At 41.8% G+C, this 19,766-nt stretch overlaps 1 protein-coding gene across 5 annotated transcripts in view; it reads right to left on the minus strand.

Annotated features, from left to right (window-relative positions):
* The window catches only part of babam2.L (BRISC and BRCA1 A complex member 2 L homeolog), a 126,494-nt gene that overhangs the window by 21,531 nt on the left and 85,197 nt on the right, over positions 1-19,766 (minus strand). For all 5 annotated transcript variants that reach the window (XM_018261884.2, XM_018261887.2, XM_018261888.2 and 2 more), the window contains 2 exon segments: positions 2,483-2,582; positions 1,652-1,722 (listed from right to left, as the gene is read on the minus strand). In XM_018261884.2, the coding sequence (XP_018117373.1) occupies positions 1,652-1,722; positions 2,483-2,582 (171 nt within the window).

The raw sequence follows: 19,766 nt of genomic DNA on the forward strand, positions 1-19,766 counted from the left end.
AGAGCAGAGCTGGCAGAGCACTATGGGTAATATTACTCTAATTTGGAGGTATGGGATAGGTTGGTATTTTGTGACCACATTGCAAGGGCAGGGACTCACCAGGGGATGGGGGTAACTTTTGAGGCAGGGGTCACATATGGTGCAAAAGGGAACCTCGTGTGTACTGTAAGATTCTTATCTTATGGGTATCAGAAAGTGTTGGGGGGTATATTTCTGACTCCCTAGAGAGGAGATGGCACCCAGCTAACGTATACAGTAGAAGCCCATTTTACGTTTTTCAGGGGTGTAAAATCAGGGAAATGTGTTAAAGTAACTTTTTCTTCAAGTACTGAAAGGATATAAGCACATGAGTCAGTATTACTTTGAGATACAATATTTACTGTGTTAATAACAAGGGTTAAGCATTGCAGTGTTAATGTTACACTATGGGGGGCATGAGCAAGACCACTCTATCAGTCACACACACAACCTAAAGCAATAAGTGATTGGTGCAGGATTGTATTATGTATAATGTATGACTGAATGTATTAGGGGCAGACTAATTGGAATTAACCACTTACAGGCAGAACCATGGCAAAATATACATCAGGTTAGTATTTTAAACCTCTTTATTTAACAAATAAGAACATTCATAGAGGGAAAAAAAGCAGTGTTTGGGTACCTCAGAACAAAATTTTGATGTAAACAATGGGAAAACATTACTTAAAATCAGGGAAATGCTCCCATTGAAATGCATTATAAATTGGTGGGACCACAAATAAAAAATGTAAAATGCGGGAAAACTTAAAATCAGGGTACTTAAAATCGAGGTTTCACTGTATATGCAGGAGCTTCAAAGCTTAGGATGGTGATGGATATTGCACTCTCCTTCCCCAATTGGATGCACTTTCTGTGTGTTTAGGCTAAATCCAAATATTCCAACACCAGCCTGAATTCAGTAGGACACACCCATAGCATGTGATTCCAAACTGGGTCATGTCCTAGCCCAGCGTCCTGGCTAGCAGCCACACGGCAAGCTGTTTTTTCCCCCAGTTCAGCTGTACAGACAATTAGAATTCCACCCTAGAACTGCCTTTAATCGGCCGCTGCTTTCTGGCACTTAATAAATGGGCTCAGTTGTAACTGGTCTCATGTTTGGTGGAAAAGCTGCAGCGAGTACATCAGGCCGGCCAGCTGGCTTTGGCCCAATCACTCCATCTCAGTGACACCCCTGTCAACAACCCCAGGCAGCATGCTCAAGAGTATGTTTGGGACAAGAACTCATGTTGTGGTTTAATTGCAGGTTATTCTCAGGAAAAGAACACAGCAGCGAACATTAGGCATTGTCTCAAAGTTACTTCCTTCATAAAAACCATGGTCCTTTTTTGGGTTGCAAACATTTCACGCAAAATGAAAGAAAACTTAATACTGTATATTGTACCGTATAGCAGTTTGCAGGTGTAATGCAATGGGAAACATGGAGACTCTATTTTCAAGAGCCAGGACCAGCAGTGCAGAAAGGCCTAAACAAATACAGTTTTTCATTGCAAATGTGCTTCTTCCCCATCCTGAAATGTAAAATGCTTTCTGGGGGCTGGGACTCAATAAAACAGAAAAGCAATGCAGAAGTTTTTTTTATTATTATTAAATAATACTATAAATAATGACTTACGTCCCAAAGTGGCTGAGAAAAGCAGCAATATATTCCCGTCTCTTGTGGTACCCTTGGATCACATACTGCACCTAGAATTAAAACGGCAGTCACACTAATGGCTTTGTGCTGGGCAGGCAAGTTGTACAGATAAAAACACGTGTGCTTGTTTGGATTTTATATGGTATTTAGTGTTTATTTGAGGCAGGTAAGGGTACTGGAGCCCTGGAATTTGCTGGTGCACATTTACTGCCTTGGGCAGAGAACTCTTTGTACAAATAGCAATAAGATGCCCAGCACCTGCTGTATTTTAGGGCAGAATTATGTAATAGGGATATCTTTGCAGCCTTTTTTTCTTGGCAAAATCCCATTTTTAAATTTTTTTAATATAAACAGAGAACAATTTAGCCCCAAATCTGCTTGTTCCAGAGGGTTGCAGTTGCGCTTACCTAAGCACCAATTACAGCACCTGTATCAAGAACGGAATAAAATCTTTCTAGGAGTTGGCTGCCAACCGAGAAGGAAAGATGACCCAATGTGTTGCTTTTGGCTTCCTGGTGTGAACTGACATATTGGATATAAGCTGTTAGAACCCACTGACTTACTGAATATAAACGGCATGGCTCTATATATATATTTTTTATCACATTAGCCTATTTAGAGATTCCATAGATAATACATTGGAGTGCAGTTTGGCTATTCATTATGTGAATTGTTCTGATGTTATCCTCATGCAACTATCTATTAAAACCTTGCAAGGATATAATGGTGATTGCTAATTGTGCCAGTGAGGCCTAGTAAATACTCAGCAGAAATAGCTGACGTACAGTAAAGATTACAGCTTACACTTACCTTGTTAGTTAGCAACTGGCAGACCTGAGGGACATAATCAATAAGACAGCTCCCACTTGGAAACACAGGGATATGAAGCGCTGAGGATCCACCAAGGGCACTGGGGAAACAAACGGCAGAGGGTTGACTGTATTATTCATACAGCATATTTATTCTATTTCTCCCAGGATTGGGTAAAGTATGAGGAAAGGTTAAATTATGCATTTATACACATAAACAGGAGCTGACAAACTGCTTGCCTGTGCAAAGACATTCTTAAAAGGCTGCAAAAACACTTCAAGTGATGCAGTAACACTGCATTGGAGGTTTCTGAGTAGATTTTCTATGGGGCTACCTGGTTTCCTCCAAGACTCCCAAACCAAAACTGATAGATAACATTGGCTTCTTATGAAACTGATCAATAGAAATCGTTACTATAAAGAGCTGCAATGCAAACAAATCACATTCTTCTGCATTAATAGGCCATACAAACTCCCTGCATGACACTGTTGCACTTGACTCAAAAGGAGAGGATTTGATTGGCTGAAGACCAAGCTGGGCCACTTCACGAGTCACGAGCCTCTCATTGTTGCAGATGATTTCCCGATTATGAATGCCAACATCTTGTCTCAGCTGAGTAATTATTCAGCTTGGCAACTGACTCAATCGGCACAGTGAATGGAGGCGCAAAAGCATTTCATTTGGTTACTCAGCACAATGCCAATTAGTCACGCACTCAACACAAAGAGAATTCTCACCCCAAACCCTGACTCACAGAGGATGGTGTCTGCACCAGGGCCGCTAGACCCATTCATTCTACCTGCCAACAGCACTGGGAAACTGACGGCCACTTGGAACAGAGTCTATGGATTTAATATAGAGCTGCAAAGAATGTGACTGGAGCTGGAGATAAGCAGAGGTGCCAATGGGTTGTTACATTATGCCAATAGGCCATTTATTATGGGTATTGGATCAGCCATGTTAACTGACCTGACACCAGGGCACTTAGTTAAGGATGGCACGGCAAAAAAAGAAATTGCATGAGTCATAAAAAACTATGGCTCTTATATCATCTTCACTTTGGTGACTGGTTCAGATGGATAAGATAAGACTACAATGAAAAATCTTATTCCTAATACAACCAGAACACCTTATGGTGGGGAAATAACAGATTCATGAGGGTGAAGGAAAAATACCATCAGTTTGTGCTTGCAAAGTGTATAGCACTTCCTATTAATCATGTGACTATTCTAGTTCTGCCTGCACTGGAGAATGTATAGCACTTCCTGCTAATCATGTGACTATTCCAGTTCTGCTTGTGCTGGAGAGTGTATAGCACCTCCTGCTAATCATGTGACCATTCTGGTTCTGCTTGCACAGGGCAGTATGCAGCACTTCCTGCTAATCATGTGACCATGCTGTTTCTGCATACACAGCAGAGTATACAGTACAGCACTTCCTTCATGAGACCATACTGTTTCTGCTTGAACTGGAAAGTGTATAGCACTTCCTGCTAATCATGTGACTGTTCCGTTTCTGCTTGCACAGGGGAGAATACAGCACTTCCTGTTAATCATGTGACCATGCTGTTTCTGCATACACAGGAGAGTATACAGCAATTCCTGCTGATCACATGTTCAATGGGCAATACAGTGTGGCAGTTGTGTGGTATGACAGATTATGCATGGATGTGGATATCTGTATTTTTGAAAGACTATCCTCGTGCCATAAAACCCAGAATTCTCATGGGGTACAGCAGCAAGTAGTCCAATTTCCAAAACCCACCAGCACACCCTGGCCTCTCACACCACAGTTGGTCTGGTGCTCAGTTGAAAGGGATTGGCAACCCTTAATTATCTCTGTTAGAAAATAAAAGACTGGCACTCAGGACTCCATGCAAGCGGGCCAAGCCCTGCGTGTTTAATGCATTTTCTTTTCTAACTGCAGCAAGTAGCTCATAGTCATTTCAGGCTGTTTGAGATTGACTCAAGAAAATGATGGTGAGCAACACACATCTTCATTTACTGCCCAAACGGTTACAAGCAGAAAAAAGTTTCAACACGCATCTGAGGTCTATAATCTGTGCCCTTTGTCATTGCTGAGCTTGTTGTTGAGCATGTTGCAACCGACATATCGAAGACCACAAGCAGCCATTTTCCCCATCTCCTCCCTTGTAACCAGGGGCCTGAACAGTTCGTTTCCTGCACCTTGATAGGAGGAAGTGCCAAATCCCACTGAGTTCACAAGAAACAACAAGATTAGAAAGTGAGGTAAAAAAACAGGAAACAAATGTGTTTTATTTACGTAAGTTCTTTAGCAAGAGGTAATGGAACCAGTTCTGTGGAAGGGCACTGCAAGGGTAACATCAGATCCTTACAGGAATCACATCTGGTTTTCTTTCAATAGGAGGTTCTAATGATGTAGCTGACTTTTATGTGGTTACCTGTGCAAAACATGGGCACAGAGAGATACCATAAAACTATGACAGTATAGGTATTCCCCTGTATTAAGCACAATTCAGCAGGAGCAGTCCCCTAAATTTGCTCATAGCCTGTACAGAGAGATACCATAAAATTATAGCATCATAGATATTCCCCTGTACTAAGCAGGAACTAGCTTGGTGTTGCAGAAGACTACAAGGAGGACAAGATTGGCAACCTGTGTGTTCTGGCAAATGCCAGAGGGGCTAATGTAAAGCTGGCCATAAACGGCCCGATAAAATCTGACGACAGACCGAATCGGCAGTTTATTGGCCCGTGTAGGGCCCTCAGACAAGCTTCCCAGATTGGTATCTGGCTGAAAGTCGGCCAGAAGTCTATCGGGCAGGGTTAAAAATCCTCTCGGATCGCGGACCGCATCTGTTCGTCTGTACTAAGCGCAATTCAGCAGGAACAGGCCTACATTTGCTCTACCATATAATAATTTGTTCTGCTGTAAATTAGACGTACAACTGCACAATGGAATATTGTACTGGGAAAGACTTCTGTGCGTGCTTTATATTACATGATAGGTCCAAAAATCTGTTTAGGCTCATAAAGCAATAAAACAGGACCCAATGGCTGTTTTCCTCTGGCAGGGAAGCAGGTTTCTAAACAGACTCTATGTAACGGGAGAGCTTGTCCATAACGAGCTGTGGGGACTGATTTAGAGCTACTCGCTCTAATCATATGATCAGGCCTCTGTTTATGGCAATGGGATCTGCTTATCTTCTATTTTTTCCTCTGGGTTATTATGTATATAAAGCAGGGCGCGGGCGTTTCCGTGACTCAGCAAGAAAGTATGTAGTTAGGAGGGAGGGACCCAATGTATGGACGATAGCAGAAAACTGGGAAAATTAGAGGTTCTGTGAAAAACAGTAGAACAAAGCATTTGTCCATATTAAAATTATTGTGTGCCCAGAACATTCCTTCTCTGTCTCTCTATATTTGTATTTATACATATGGGTAGGAGGAGGTGCCATATTGATTCTCTTAGACCAGGGCTGTCTAACTGGAGGCCCGCGGGCCGCACCCCCGTTCTGTGCCTGTTTACCATATGTAAGATTTAAAAGGTATCACTACAGAGATTAACTGGCCCCTGCATTGTTTAAACCTCAAATTCAGACTGTATTGTTCACACCTGAGATCCAGATTGAAACTGCCCACATTGTTCACCTGTTCACACTTTATTCAAAATGCTAATGGAGCACCAGCACTGTGTCACTGTATGTAGTAAATATTAGAATTATAGCTTTCCCTGTCTCCTGCTCTGTTCTGACTGTGTGTGCCATTCTTAAGTAGCAGGGTTATCCCAGGTCTAGCCTATAATTCTATAAAAGAATGGAATTAGTTAGTGAGACAAATGGATGGGCAAGAGCAGAAGAATGAAGGAGCAGGAAGTCCACCAGAAAACAGTTCCTGAGTCTTTAACAGATCGGTCCCCTCCAGACCAAACCTGAGCCTCAAAAGACACTGGCGCTACTTCATGTGCCCTATAAGGGTCTCAAGCCTAATCTCTATGGCAACAAACAGTTGACACTTTTTTACTGGGTAAATGTACTAACAAAAGGGATGCACCATATCCAAATCCTAATTTGCATAATTAAATTATGGATGGGAAGGGAAATCACGTGAGTTTTCGTCACAAAACAAGGAAGTAAAAACATTTTTCCCACCTTTTCATTTCTCACCCCTAGTTTGCATATGCAAATTTGGATTCAGATTTGGAATTCGGCCGAATCTTTCATGAAGGATTTGGCCGAATCCCAAAAAGTGGATTCAGTGCACCAAACCTGATGCCACCTCGAATGTGCCAGTCACCTGGCAGTTATGGTACAAATCTCATATGCCCACCCCAAATATGGCTGCCTGCTACACTGCAACATCAGGGGTACAGACCTGTAGAACAATTCTGCATGGAACAGAGGCATAGTTGGAAAGTCCATCAGGTCCCCCAGGGAAAGTGCCATAAAACATGCAAAGAACTAGCACAATGAGCACGCCATCTATTTATTGCTATTGTTTTATAGTCAGTCCCGGCCATAAATGCTAGCTTGGGAGCTTTTTATTTACAGAGGAAAATTAAATGACAGTTAAAAGTTTTCCCCGAGCAGCGCCCAGCGATCGAAGACAGACAAGAAAGCTGTAAGTAAAATCATGTTATTCTGTGCAATTTGTCCTCATGTGCCTCCTGTCACGACTCAGTATCTCTAGGTTCAAGCTCCTGTGCCAGCTACACATCTTATGTGCTTCTTATCTGCACTGACTTGGACACCATTCAACTCAACTAATCAGAAAACCCACTAGCTGCACCCACTGCACAGAGCCAAAGCTTTAGGTGCCATACAATCGTGCCCAGGTTCAGCACAAGAGATTAAATACAAAGAATATAAAGGGCACAGTGGTTTAATGATATCAGTTTTAATCTGATTGGAGATAATGAAATAATTACTATTACGAAAACTTTGGCCTTGAGCGGGAGGATGTGTAGGAGCAGAGTGAAAGGGGCAGATAGTGGGAAGAAGGGAGTGTTTTAGTGTTATAAGAATGCATTCTGAACCATGAAAGTCCCAGCATGCTCTGTGGACTGTCCATCCTGTGCCTAGCAGCCAGATAGAGGCCAGAAGTAGGGATGCACCGAATTTAGGATTCGGTTTGAGATTCAGCCAGGTTTTGGCCAGATTTGCATATGCAAAAAGTTATGTATTTTCCCTTCCTGACTCTTATTTGCATATGCAAATTAATGGCAGGAAGGGAAAACATGTAACTTTTTGTCACAACACAAGGAAGCACAAATGATTTTTTTTTTCCACTTTTCCCCTTCCCATCCATAATTTCCACATGCAAATTAAGGTTCGGATTCGGTATTTGGCTGAATCACAGATAGTGTATTCGGTGCATCCCTACAAGGAAGTCCACAGAAATGCTTGGCATGGTGACCCCATAAGGTTTTCAGAGACTGATGAGTAAATGGGTTGCTGGAAACATTTAGGCATAATCCTTCAGATAGATCAACATGATGCGAGGAGCCTTTACTTGGGAATATGTGTTGGTTTCTTTGGGGTTCATGCCTCCCAGATTTCCTCACGGTCAGCACCAAAATACCTTTGTGTTTAAAGAAGACTTCTTCTTCTTGCAGTGAATTCAAACTAGGAATGCACCAAATCCACTAATTTGGATTCAGCCGAACCCCCCGAATGCTTCTGAAGAAGTGACGAGACGCCACGAAACGCGTCAAGCGTGGGGTATATGTCACTGCTATGATATATATGTTTTTAACTATATTCAATAAATGAAGATTTTATGATTCAGCTGCCGAAATGCTCCGCAAGTTCTGTATTGTCTTCTTTGGGGTTCATGCCTTCCAGATTTCCTCACGGTCAGCACCAAAATACTTTTGTGTTTAAAGAAGACTTCTTCTTCTTGCAGTGGATTAAAACTAGGGATGCACCGAATCCACTAATTTGGATTCAGCCGAACCCCCCGAATCCTTTGTGGAAGATTCGGCTGCATACCAAACCCAAATTTGCATATGCAAATTAGGGGTGGGAAGGGGAAACCATTTTTTACTTCCTTGTTTTTTGACAAAAAGTCACGCGATTTCCCTCCCTTGAAAACGGCAGAATCCCGAACGGAATCCTGGATTCGGTGCATCCCTAATTCAAACTCATAAATCTATGCAGGTTGCTGGGGATTCAATAAAGGCTGAGTAGTCATAGGTCGGCAAAGGATGCTGTTTCCATATATACAATCCCATAAATACCGGGCCCTGTTTATTCAGTGTAAAGGCCAACTATGCCCCTAGGAGAAATGTTCTGGGCTGTCCCATGTCCTGAGATGACTCTGGATGTTTATAGTGAGAGACAGACTATAGGATGGACACAGCAGGCTAATGTGCAAGTTCCCTGAGCCTATGGGAGTTCAGAGAGAAAGTCTGCAGGAATGAATGGACTTCAAAACGTAGAATTTCCAGGTCCCACGCATGCACTGCCCGACTCCACAGGGCTCCTACTAAGTGATTTCACAGTCTCCACCCAGGTCTGCATTGTTTCATGGTGCCAGGTTGAATGAATAGAGGGTTTCGCAGCTACGAGGGAATATGTCATACTGATTAACCCATTCCATGCTGCACTGCAAATGACAATACAGGGAGCTGTATTTAACTCTAGCGTGCATTTTCCTCGACACCAGGAGCTTACTATCTGATCATGTGACCTGTAGTCTCAACTCACGGACTATTAGCATTAACAAGTATCTATAAAGCACCCACATGTTCTACAGCGCTGTACAACAAATCAGCAGAGGTTAATTGAAAAAGGGTTGTACCCGAAACATGAAGTGTTTTGCACTGCTAATAAAAGAAACACATGCAGTTTGAAAATACTGCCTTGAAGCTGTTTTTTACGACTTTATACATTATCCTATTAATTTAAAGGAAGCAATATTGGTGGACAAGATGCAGGTATAATGGGTGTGGCCAGGGCAGTGGCTATTCATATAGGTCAGTTCATCTCTTCTTTTCATAGAAGCCCATTTAGATACAGCAGATGACCTCCCCTATGGGGACTGCCTTTCTAACTAATCGAGGGCCCTTGATTTCTGATCCCAACCTGCTCCTGGTTAACTGGATCCCTTAGGCGCCGGGCCTTGCCAACATGTAGAATGGGGCCCCAATGAAATTAAAGGAAAACTATACCCCCAAAATGAATATTTGAGCAACAGATAGTTTATATCACATTGAGTGGCATATTAAAGAGTGTGAGTGTGTGAGTGTGAGTGTGTGTGTGTGTGTGTGTGTGTGTGTGTGTGTGTGTGTGTGTGTGTGTGTGTCAAAACATAAAAGTCCAGACAAATATAGTGAATAAAAGATAATTACTTTATCTGAAACTCTGCAACGTTTCAAACCTCCCGCTTCTTTGTCAAGCAGTATACATCAAAATGATATATATATATATATATATATATATATATATATATATATATATATATATATATATATATATATATTTGAGTAAATATTGCCCGTTTACGTCTCTTGCTTTGAACCACCATTTTGTGATGGTCTGTGTGCTGCCTCAGAGATCACCTGACCAAAAATACTGCAGCTCTAACTGTAACAGGAAGAAGTGTGGAAGCAAAAGACAGAACGCAGTCTGTTAATTGGCTCATGTGACCTAACAAATACTGTTTGTTTGGTATGTTTGGGTGCACTGTGAATCATACGATCCCAGGGGGTGGCCCTTATTTTTTAAAATGGAAGATTTCTATTTAAGATTACCCAATGGCACATACTACTAAAAAAGTATATTATTATGAAAATGGTTTATTTACATGAAGCAGGGTTTTACATATGATCTGTTTTATGCAATATATTTTTATAGAGACCTACATTGTTTGAGGGGTACAGTTTTCCTTTAAGACATGCCCGTTGCATGCACAGCCATGATCTTGATCTGACCAAGCCACACCCAAAGTATGCTAAAACGCCACTAATGATCCAGTCAAATCACTCCACCATAAGCCCCACCTCTTTCTAAACTCGCAAATCATGCTTTTCCATTTCATGGTCCTCCTCTGCCATTGGGTTGTTCTGACAAGTTATGCACCTTATGTAAGCCCTGTCAAGAAGATTAATAATCGGTGTCAACAGGGAGGGGCGATGCTAACTTAGTAGTATGGGGCCGCATGATTACTGATGTAACATTACAGATTTAAATTATCTATACTTGTGGTGCAGTACTCACAGACATGGCACAAACCTGCTCTCTGCACCACCACAAAGCCATCAACACTGGCAGTCTGAGTGGCACTGAAAGATCACATGACTATAGGACAGCTGCAGGGCCTACTTTGTGACCTGTGCAGCTGCAGGTTCCTAAATCCCTGGTGCCCACAGATCAGTGCCTGTGTACTGTATCTCCAGCAATAGGTTATATCTGAGTGCTCACATGTAATAAATATGTAGACATGCACATTGGGAAGGGAAGGGTGGTATGGTTTCAGTTGTGCCAGTGAGCAGTAAGGTCAGATGGGGAAAGCTGGGTCGGTGACTGACAGATTTTAAATTACAGAACAGCCCACAGTACATATCAATCAACCAGAGAGGACATTGTGGGCCTGGAAACAAACAGTGCTGCTATCTCAGTCACCCTTGCCTGGTGCCAAGAACAACAATAATAAAGGTGTCAGCCAACTGCGAGGACGGCAGAAAACGTATATTATGTCACGCACTTGGCACTCATCGGGCTCCTGAGAGCACCCATCCATCTCAGTTAATTTTCTAAGTCAGGGGCGGGAGGGGTGCTGTGTTTCCTAACACTGGTTTCCCTGACACACCCACGCCAGGGCCCGACATGTATAAAACCTGATCATCTCGGTACTGTCAAAAACCTGATACCCCAAACTGTATCACAAACAAATAAAACATTGTATACGTTTAATGTGCAAGTTCCTGCTTTGGAGATGCAATTTCTGCTGAAGAAACATAGTTGTGCCTGCTTCTCCCTTGTGTTGCCCAGGGCTGCTCTATGAGCTGTTATACAGCAGCCCTATGAGAATAAATATAAAGCCTTCCATTTCCACTGGGGCTCTTAATTGGGAACTATAGCGAAAATGAAAATATCAGTACCCACAAACATGGTAGCTATCAGAGGGGTACAGGGGGTTCTGTAGTAAGGGTCCTCCTGACAGAGGGGGGACCCAAAATGGGAATGATTGATTCAAGGATCACTAAAGGAGAGGGGATTGTGTTAAGTGGGTGGAGATTGGGAGGTTTGTCAATGGTGTTTGGCATATTAGGGGAGTGGCCAGGCAGATCAAGGTAGAGTGCAGCATTATTGGGGAGTGGCCACAGTGGATAAGGGGTGTGGCTGTGATTTTGAAGGACATTTTTTTTATTAGGCTCAAATTTATTTGTTGAAGGGGCCCAACGCCCAAATAGCCATGGAAACTAATTGGAGCCCCCTGAAGGAAGGCCCTAACTTGCAGTATGGAGGTCCATTACTACCGATGGCAGCTCTGCCCACAAATATACATTGTCATACCTCCCAACTGTCCCGTTTTTCGCTGGACAGTCCCGATTTTGACAACTCAACCCGCAGTCCTGGATTTATTACTGAAATGTCCCAAGTTTCTCATTGATATCCTGCACTGAACAGACAGAAAAAGATACAAAGTTTCTAACTTACTTGACTTTTGGCAGAGAGCCCAGAATAGATCCTTAGATACTCTTGTAACAATACAAGATACAGGTCTCTTGGGAAAACCGAGACTAGCATCTTAAAGGGCAATTCACCTTTATTAGCAAAAACCACAGAAATGTGTTCAAAATCTCATAACCTGCCAAATTTTGTAAAATGGACATGGTCATTATGGGGCGCGGCCACAAAATGGACCTGGTCAAAAAATGTTGCCGCGCATCTCTTTCTATTTCCAAAACTTTGGGAGGTATGCATTGTGCAAAGCCACACTAGAGACTGGTGCAGTCATGTGCCAGGCCTGATGGGCACATTGGGATATGACATAGTGCTGCTATTTATTAAACATGGTTATCCTATAGAACTGGGACAGTCACCTTTGGCTCAAGATGTAACTATTACAAAGAGAATCTCTGTCCCTATTGTAGTGCTTTAACCATTGAACTGATAAAGGATGTTTCTGCTGTAAAACCCTGATGATACAGAGATGGGAAATCACTGGTACTATAACTTTAGTTGCTGTACAAGGAAAACCATACGCAGTGATACAAACATAAATTCCAATGATGAAACACAGGCCTGTGGGTACGTGACATTCACATGCAGGATTTTAGTGGCGATGGTGAGTAACGGGCAATTGTGAGCTCTGCCCTTCTATAGAAGTGTGCTGCCCAACATTGCAGCCCTGTGATGTCACATCCGGGTGACCACAAGTTTCTGTCAGAAGGGATCAAAGGCGCCTGGAATAAAACAGGTCATTTAGGGAGTTTCATATACCGAGTGTTTTCTTTCTACGAATGGAGGGTTGTGGGTTCCGCTGCCTTTTCTTCTAAAAGAAGTTAAGTCATTTAAATATTAAACCTGTGACTGCATCACTGGTTAGAACAAGTGGAAATGCACAGTTGACAAAACTGCAATTTTTGTTAATACCTATATATACACACAGCCACAACCACATATATTTCTAATGAATTAAATCAATTCTTCATTTAGTGCCTGTGTCTTTATTATATTCATTATCATTTCATACAGCTGCCTCAATGACAGACAAATATTTTACAATACGGGGTATGTACTTCCTGCACAGGGTTGAACAGCATTGTGTAAGTGCTTGAAGAAACATGAACGGGATCGGAGACAGGTTGTATTAAAGGTCAGCTATACCCTGGATTTCTAGCAGAATTTTGCTTAGTACAGAGGAGTATCTATGCGGCCATAGTTTTATGGTATGTCTCTGTACAGACTATGAGCAAACTTAAAGGGCTGTTCCTGCTGAATTGTGCTTAGTACAAGGGAATACCTATGCTGCCATAGTTTTATGGTATCTCTCTGTATAGGTTATGAGCAACCTTAGGGGGTTGTTCCTGCTGAATTGTGCTTAGTACAGGGAAATATCTATGCTGCCATAGTTTTATGGTATCTCTCTGTACAGACTATGAGCAAACTGTTCCTACTGAATTGTGCTTAGTACAGGGGAATATCTATGCTTCCATAGTTTTATGGTATCTCTCTATACAGACTATAAACAAACTTAGGGGGCTGTTCCTGCTAAATTGTGCTTAGTAGAGGGGAATACTTATGGGGCCATAGTTAACAAATTGTCACCTCAGTGAATCTGGGTTTCCTTGTCCTTTAAAGGAGAAGGAAAGGCTAAAATTAAGTAAGATTTATCAGAAAGGTCTATATAAATACACCAGTAAACCCTCAAAATAATGCTGCTCTGAGTCCTCTGTCAAAAGAAACACAGCATTACTTTCCATCTATTGTGTACTCATGGGCTTCTGTATCAGACTTCCTGTTTTCAGCATAAACCTCCAGGGCAGGGCTTGAGCATGCTCAGTTTGCTCCTCTCCCCCTCCCTCCTCCCCTCCCTGCTGTAATCAGAGCTGTAAGTGATCAGGGAGAGACTCAGGCAGGAATTGATGTCACACCAAGTTTATATGGCAGCTTCCATCCTAAACAAACAGAGACAGTGTCTAGAGCTGTTTACTCAGGTATGGTAAAGCATTTTGCAGAATAAATATAGTGTTATAGCTCGCACTATTGTGGCTAATCTGTTGCCAATAAACTGTCTTGGAGCTTTCCTTCTCCTTCCGTGAACAGCCCCATTGATATCTAAGGCAGAACCTGCACTGGATCCTCCAAACTCTTGCTCTGCCTCTGCTAGTAGCACTGGGGTGTGATTAAAACCAGGTCACAATGTGTATGGACTGCGTGGGTTCCCTCTAGACACTAGGGTTTCCTTCCAAAGCCTAAAATCTTACTGGCAGGTTCCTGAGCCCATGATAACTATACTGAAAGCGCCACTGGGACAGACACTGATGAAGATGATGAAATATTCCCTGCTGGGAGCTGTGTAATATATTTTGGTGCCATATAAATAACAGAACCCTGATTCAGCATGGTGGCATCATTTATATTACAGAGATGCCAATCAGCACCAAATTCCTAGAGGCACTTTATCTCTCTGCCCCTCCTTAGCTCATTGCCAAGAACTTTTCTCCTTACTGCCAAGTCTACGAAATATGATGAAAAGTTGGGTTTAATTGCATACTTTTCTCTAAATAAGCCAACACCCAGAAAGACATGTAGCAATGCAGTTAATAGGAAAGGGCAGTGTATGCAGGTTTGGCCTTATTTGGTGGAAATTTCTGCACACTCCATGAAAAGCCTCACATTTTTCTTCAGGAGAACCGCACCATGGAAACAAGATGGTCCCCAATCTGGCTGTTTTCAGACACTTATAGAAGTGCACAGCCAGATATTCACTGTACATTCCATACTGCCAGGAAAAGCAGCTATAGAGATGCATTTTCCCACTGGATACCTTTATTCCTATTGAATATAACAATGTGTGATGCAGTTCATGTAATTTATTTCTATTGGTCTTTGACCCGGCAATGAGCTTTTCTCTGACTGGTCAAGGCTCTGTTTGATGTAATGTATGTAAATTTGAATTGGTCGACACCCCTTTAAAAGGATTGTACTAAGGGGAGACCAACAGACTATGAATAAGTGCCCATCTAGGCACGAAACGCGTTAGGTTTATGTATGTCCTAATAAAGTCTTTTCAACTTAAATGGGTTGTTCACCTTTAAGTTAACTTTTATTATGGATAATTCTAAGAAACATTTCAATTCGTCTTCATTACTTATTTTGTATAGTTTTTGAATTATTTGATTTCTTTTTCAGACTCTTTCCAGCTTTAAAATGTGGGTCCCTGACCCCATCTAAAAAACAAATGCTCTTTAAGGCTACAAATGTGTTGTTATTGCTTCTTTTCAGGTCCTCTCCTATTCATATTCCAGTCTCATATTCAAATCAATGCTTGGTTGCAAGGGTAATTTGGACCCTAGCAACCAGACTGCTGAAATTGCAAGCTGTAGAGTTGCTGCATAAAAAGCTAAAAAACTCAAAAAAACACCAATAATATAAAATGAAAACCAATTGCAAATTGTCTCAGAATATCACTCTCACATCATACTAAAAGTTAATTTAAAGGTGAACAACCTCTTTAATAATACTTGGGCTACTGCTTTACTAGTAGTAAATTTTGAATTTTCCGTATATTGCAAAAAAGTGATTGGCAACCCTTGGACTGCAGGTTGTCCAGGTGAGAGACCACTTCATAACTTATATTTTTAATTTATTTTTGGATTTCGATTTTTTTGTTCAAAGAACAGAGACATACACCATTGTTTATGCGTTTAGTTATGGAGATGCAGCTGCACTGTATATTCGATTCAACAAATCAATCCAAGCAGTAATCGAGGAGCACATTACATTGCACATTACTGCAGTTATCCATAAAAATCAACCAATCAGAGCCAGCTTGTAGTAGACCTAAGTAATTGCTTATAAATTGCTAAGGATGACATCTCTAAGGCACCTATGTTAGGAAATCAGCCGCCCCCCTTGGCTCAGTTTCACGGGCACAAATAATTTGATGTAAAGTTGTCATTTGGCAAATACCCAGGCAGTCTCCTTAAAATATAAATATTGATGCTCAGTGAATTGTTATGCTTGGCCCAACATGGCTGCACAGACTGTTGCCTCTAAGCATTGCCCTGTATTTGTGCGTTCTCTTTCAGCGCCAGTAAACCATTGATTTGGCTTTGGAGTTCTGACTGCAGAAACCCAAATAAATAAAACCACAAAGCCTGGGTGTGAGGCTGGAGCTAGAGGTAAGCAGGTTATTCCGTGACTCTCCATAGGGTGATGTCATGTAGGTGGTTACACCAGGCTCTCCGGGAAAGTAGTTAATCCAGGAGAAACATTACAAGGCTGGGAGGCAGCTGGCACTCACTACTACACTTTGCAATTAAGAGCTTTGTGGCAGGGCCGGGCACACACACACACACACACTCCCACTCCCTCTGTGCAAAGTTTGGTGTAAACAATCGGCAACGGCTGAAAGGGAATAAGCAGAAAGGTCTCATGCGGTTTCTTTCCACCGGCTAAATGTTTCTCTGCTCGGCATGTCACTAACTGCATCTAATACATGAGCATGGCTCAGCTTTTATTGCCATGCAATCATTAACTAATTAGATAATATAACATCAAATTGCACTGCATTATATATAACAGAACTGAGCACTTCTTGCTGCAGTGCCAAAAAGAGTAGATGTTTTACTATGAACTAACCCACGGGATGTAGGGCCCCAGAGAGAAGCAGCAGTACGCAGGGAAAGACAGTGAGATAACAGTAGCAGCAGAACAAAATGGAGAAAGTTGTACAAGATGGAAATAGAAGGCCATGGTGAGGACAATAGGGTAAGGTGGAGACAGTAGGGCAAGATAAAGGCATTGGAAAAAGATGGTGATAGGACAAGAAGGCAAACCTGATAGTAAGATAAGACAGTAGGAAAATATGTTCAGTAGATAGTGGGATGAGGTGGAGACAGTAATAGCAGAGCAAGATGGAGACAAAACACTGGAGATATTAAGTCAAGACTGTGAAAGTAAAAATACAGTAGGACAAAATAGGACAACAAAAAAAAAAAAGCTGGAGACAGTAAGAAAAGACAGTCGGGCAAAATAGAGGCAGTAGGGCAAACCGGTGACAGTAGGGCAAAATGATGGCTTTAGGAAAAGATGTTGACAGTAAGAACAGAGCAAGATAGGGACAAAAAGCTGGAGACAGTAAGAAAAGACAGTAGGGCAAGACGGTCACCGTAGGACAAGATGGTGACAGTAGGAAAATATGGTGACAGTAGGGCAAGACGGTCACAGTAGGACAAGATGGTGACAGTAGGAAAATATGGTGACAGTAGGGCAAGACGGTCACAGTAGGACAAGACGGTCACAGTAGGAAAATATGGTGACGGTAGGAAAATATGGTGACGGTAGGGCAAGATGGTGACGGTAGGGCAAGATGGTGACGGTAGGGCAAGATGGAGAAAGTAGTGGGCAAGATAAGGATGGAAATAGTAAGGGGCAAGATATGGACAATAGGACAAGATAGACACAATAGAGAAGATGAAGGCATTAGTAAAAAGACGGAGACAGTAGAGCAAGATGAGAAAGTAGAGTAACATTAAGACAGTAGGGCAAGATGAAGGCATACGTAAAGTTGGAGAGAGTAGGACAAGATGATGGCAGTTAAAACAGGGCACGATGGGCTTAAAGGCTGGATACAGTTCAACAAGATGGAGACAGCAATCCTGTACAATTTCCCAACCTGTAGCCATTCAGTTATCGTTGAAGCATAAACCTCAGAACATATGTCTTCTAAGGTGAGCATTATGTGAGGGTTATACGTATTAAGAAGCAAGGTTGAGTCAGCCTGAGACAATGGCAATTTAGGCAAGACTGAAACTGAAGTGTGAGCCAGTAAGATGTAGATAGGGGGGAACAAAGCAACATGCAAATACCTATAGATTCACCTCTTCATATATCCCATAAGACAGATGCAAAGGGAAGATGAAAGTTAAAGGCATAAGGACCCTTTACATTTGTAGACAAAGGTTACAATTGAAAACCAGGTCCAGGGTTCTTTTATTCAGTAATTTTAATGGGGGGCAATTGAGAAAAACACAAAATTCCAGTTGGGGACCAGACCAAATACACTTGCTTTAATTCATATAGGGGGATCACTCTCATTATATAAACAATGGTGAATAATACATGGCACTTTATCTAAATTTGGCTTAAAAATGGTTCCATGGTTCACCTTTTTTTAGAGCTTCCCACAGATTGTTTCTGGTTACTGTCTCTATTAGAAATGAGAGCATAATATCAGTAATTTTGCAGAAACACAGTAGGAAGACGGTAGCTCTGAAAAGATCAACTGCAGTTCCCTGTTAGGTACACCTAGCTGCTGGTCTCCAACCTATCAATTGTGTATTGATTTGAATCTTATATGCAAGTTCTACTGCTACTAACCAGGGTTACCATTGAGGGGTCGTATGAAAGAGTCCTACAACAGGTAGGATTTTCTAAATAAAGGGGGTTTGTTCTAGGGATGCCCCCAGGATTCAGCCTTTATCAGCAGGATTCGGCTGAATCCTTCTGCCCAGCCAAATAGAAGGCCAGCATATGCAAATTAGGATTCAGATTCAGTTTGGTATTTGTCCGAATCTTTCGCTAAGGATTCGGGGGTTCGACCGAATCCAAAATAGTGGATTCGGTGCATCCCTAGTTTGTTCAGAATGGGACTGAGCTGGGATAGTCAGGGAATGGCCACATGGTACCCCCCACAATTCCCGATGACAAGCCTATCACCAGTTCTACTAACAGGAAGTGGAATGGCAAATAGTCTGTGGGTGCTCGTGAGGTTTTTGGGTAAGCTGTAGGAAATCCACTGCACATTCGAGGTATTTGAGGTTCAATGGCAAATATGATCTTGACACTTCCTTTAAATGAAAATGTAGTATGTTAACTATTAGTAACAATTTTGACTTCATACCACATGTAACAGCGTACTTAGTCATGACTGTCCAAAAACACCCTGCTTAAAGGAAACCTATACCCCGAAACAATGTAGGTCTCTATAAAAAGATATTGCATTAAACAGCTCGTTTGTAAAACCCTGCTTCATGTAAATAAACCATTTTCACAATAACATACTTTTTCAGTAGTATGCGCTATTGGGTAATCATAAATAGAAAATTAAAACTTTAAAAAATAAGTGCCGCCCCCTGGGATCTTAGGATTCACAGTGCACACAAACAAACCATACATTCTAGGTCACATGAGCCAATTAACAGACAGAGTTGTGTCATTTGCTTCAACACTTCTTCCTGTTGCTGCAAGTTGGAGAGATATCACCCTCCCCAGCAGCCTAACAACAGAACAATGGGAATGTAATGAGATAGCAACTCCCTAACACAAGGTAACAGCTCCCTGGAAGATCTAAGAGCAACACTCAATAGTAAAAGCCAAGTCCCACTGAGACTTATTTAGTTACACTAAGTAGGAGAAATAACAGCCTGCCAGAAAGTAGTTCCATCCTAAAGTCATACCTCCGAACATTTTGGAAAAAAAAAGAGGGACAAAAAGTCTATTGTTTTTTGGCCACACCCATTCGTATGGCCACACCCTCTAATTACCATGTTAATTTTACCAAATTTGGTAGTTTATGAAAGTTTGAACATATAGTTTGAACATATTTCTGTTTTTTTTCAGCTATTA

Source organism: Xenopus laevis, chromosome 5L (assembly GCF_017654675.1).
Source record: "Xenopus laevis strain J_2021 chromosome 5L, Xenopus_laevis_v10.1, whole genome shotgun sequence".
Lineage (NCBI taxonomy): Eukaryota > Metazoa > Chordata > Amphibia > Anura > Pipidae > Xenopus > Xenopus laevis.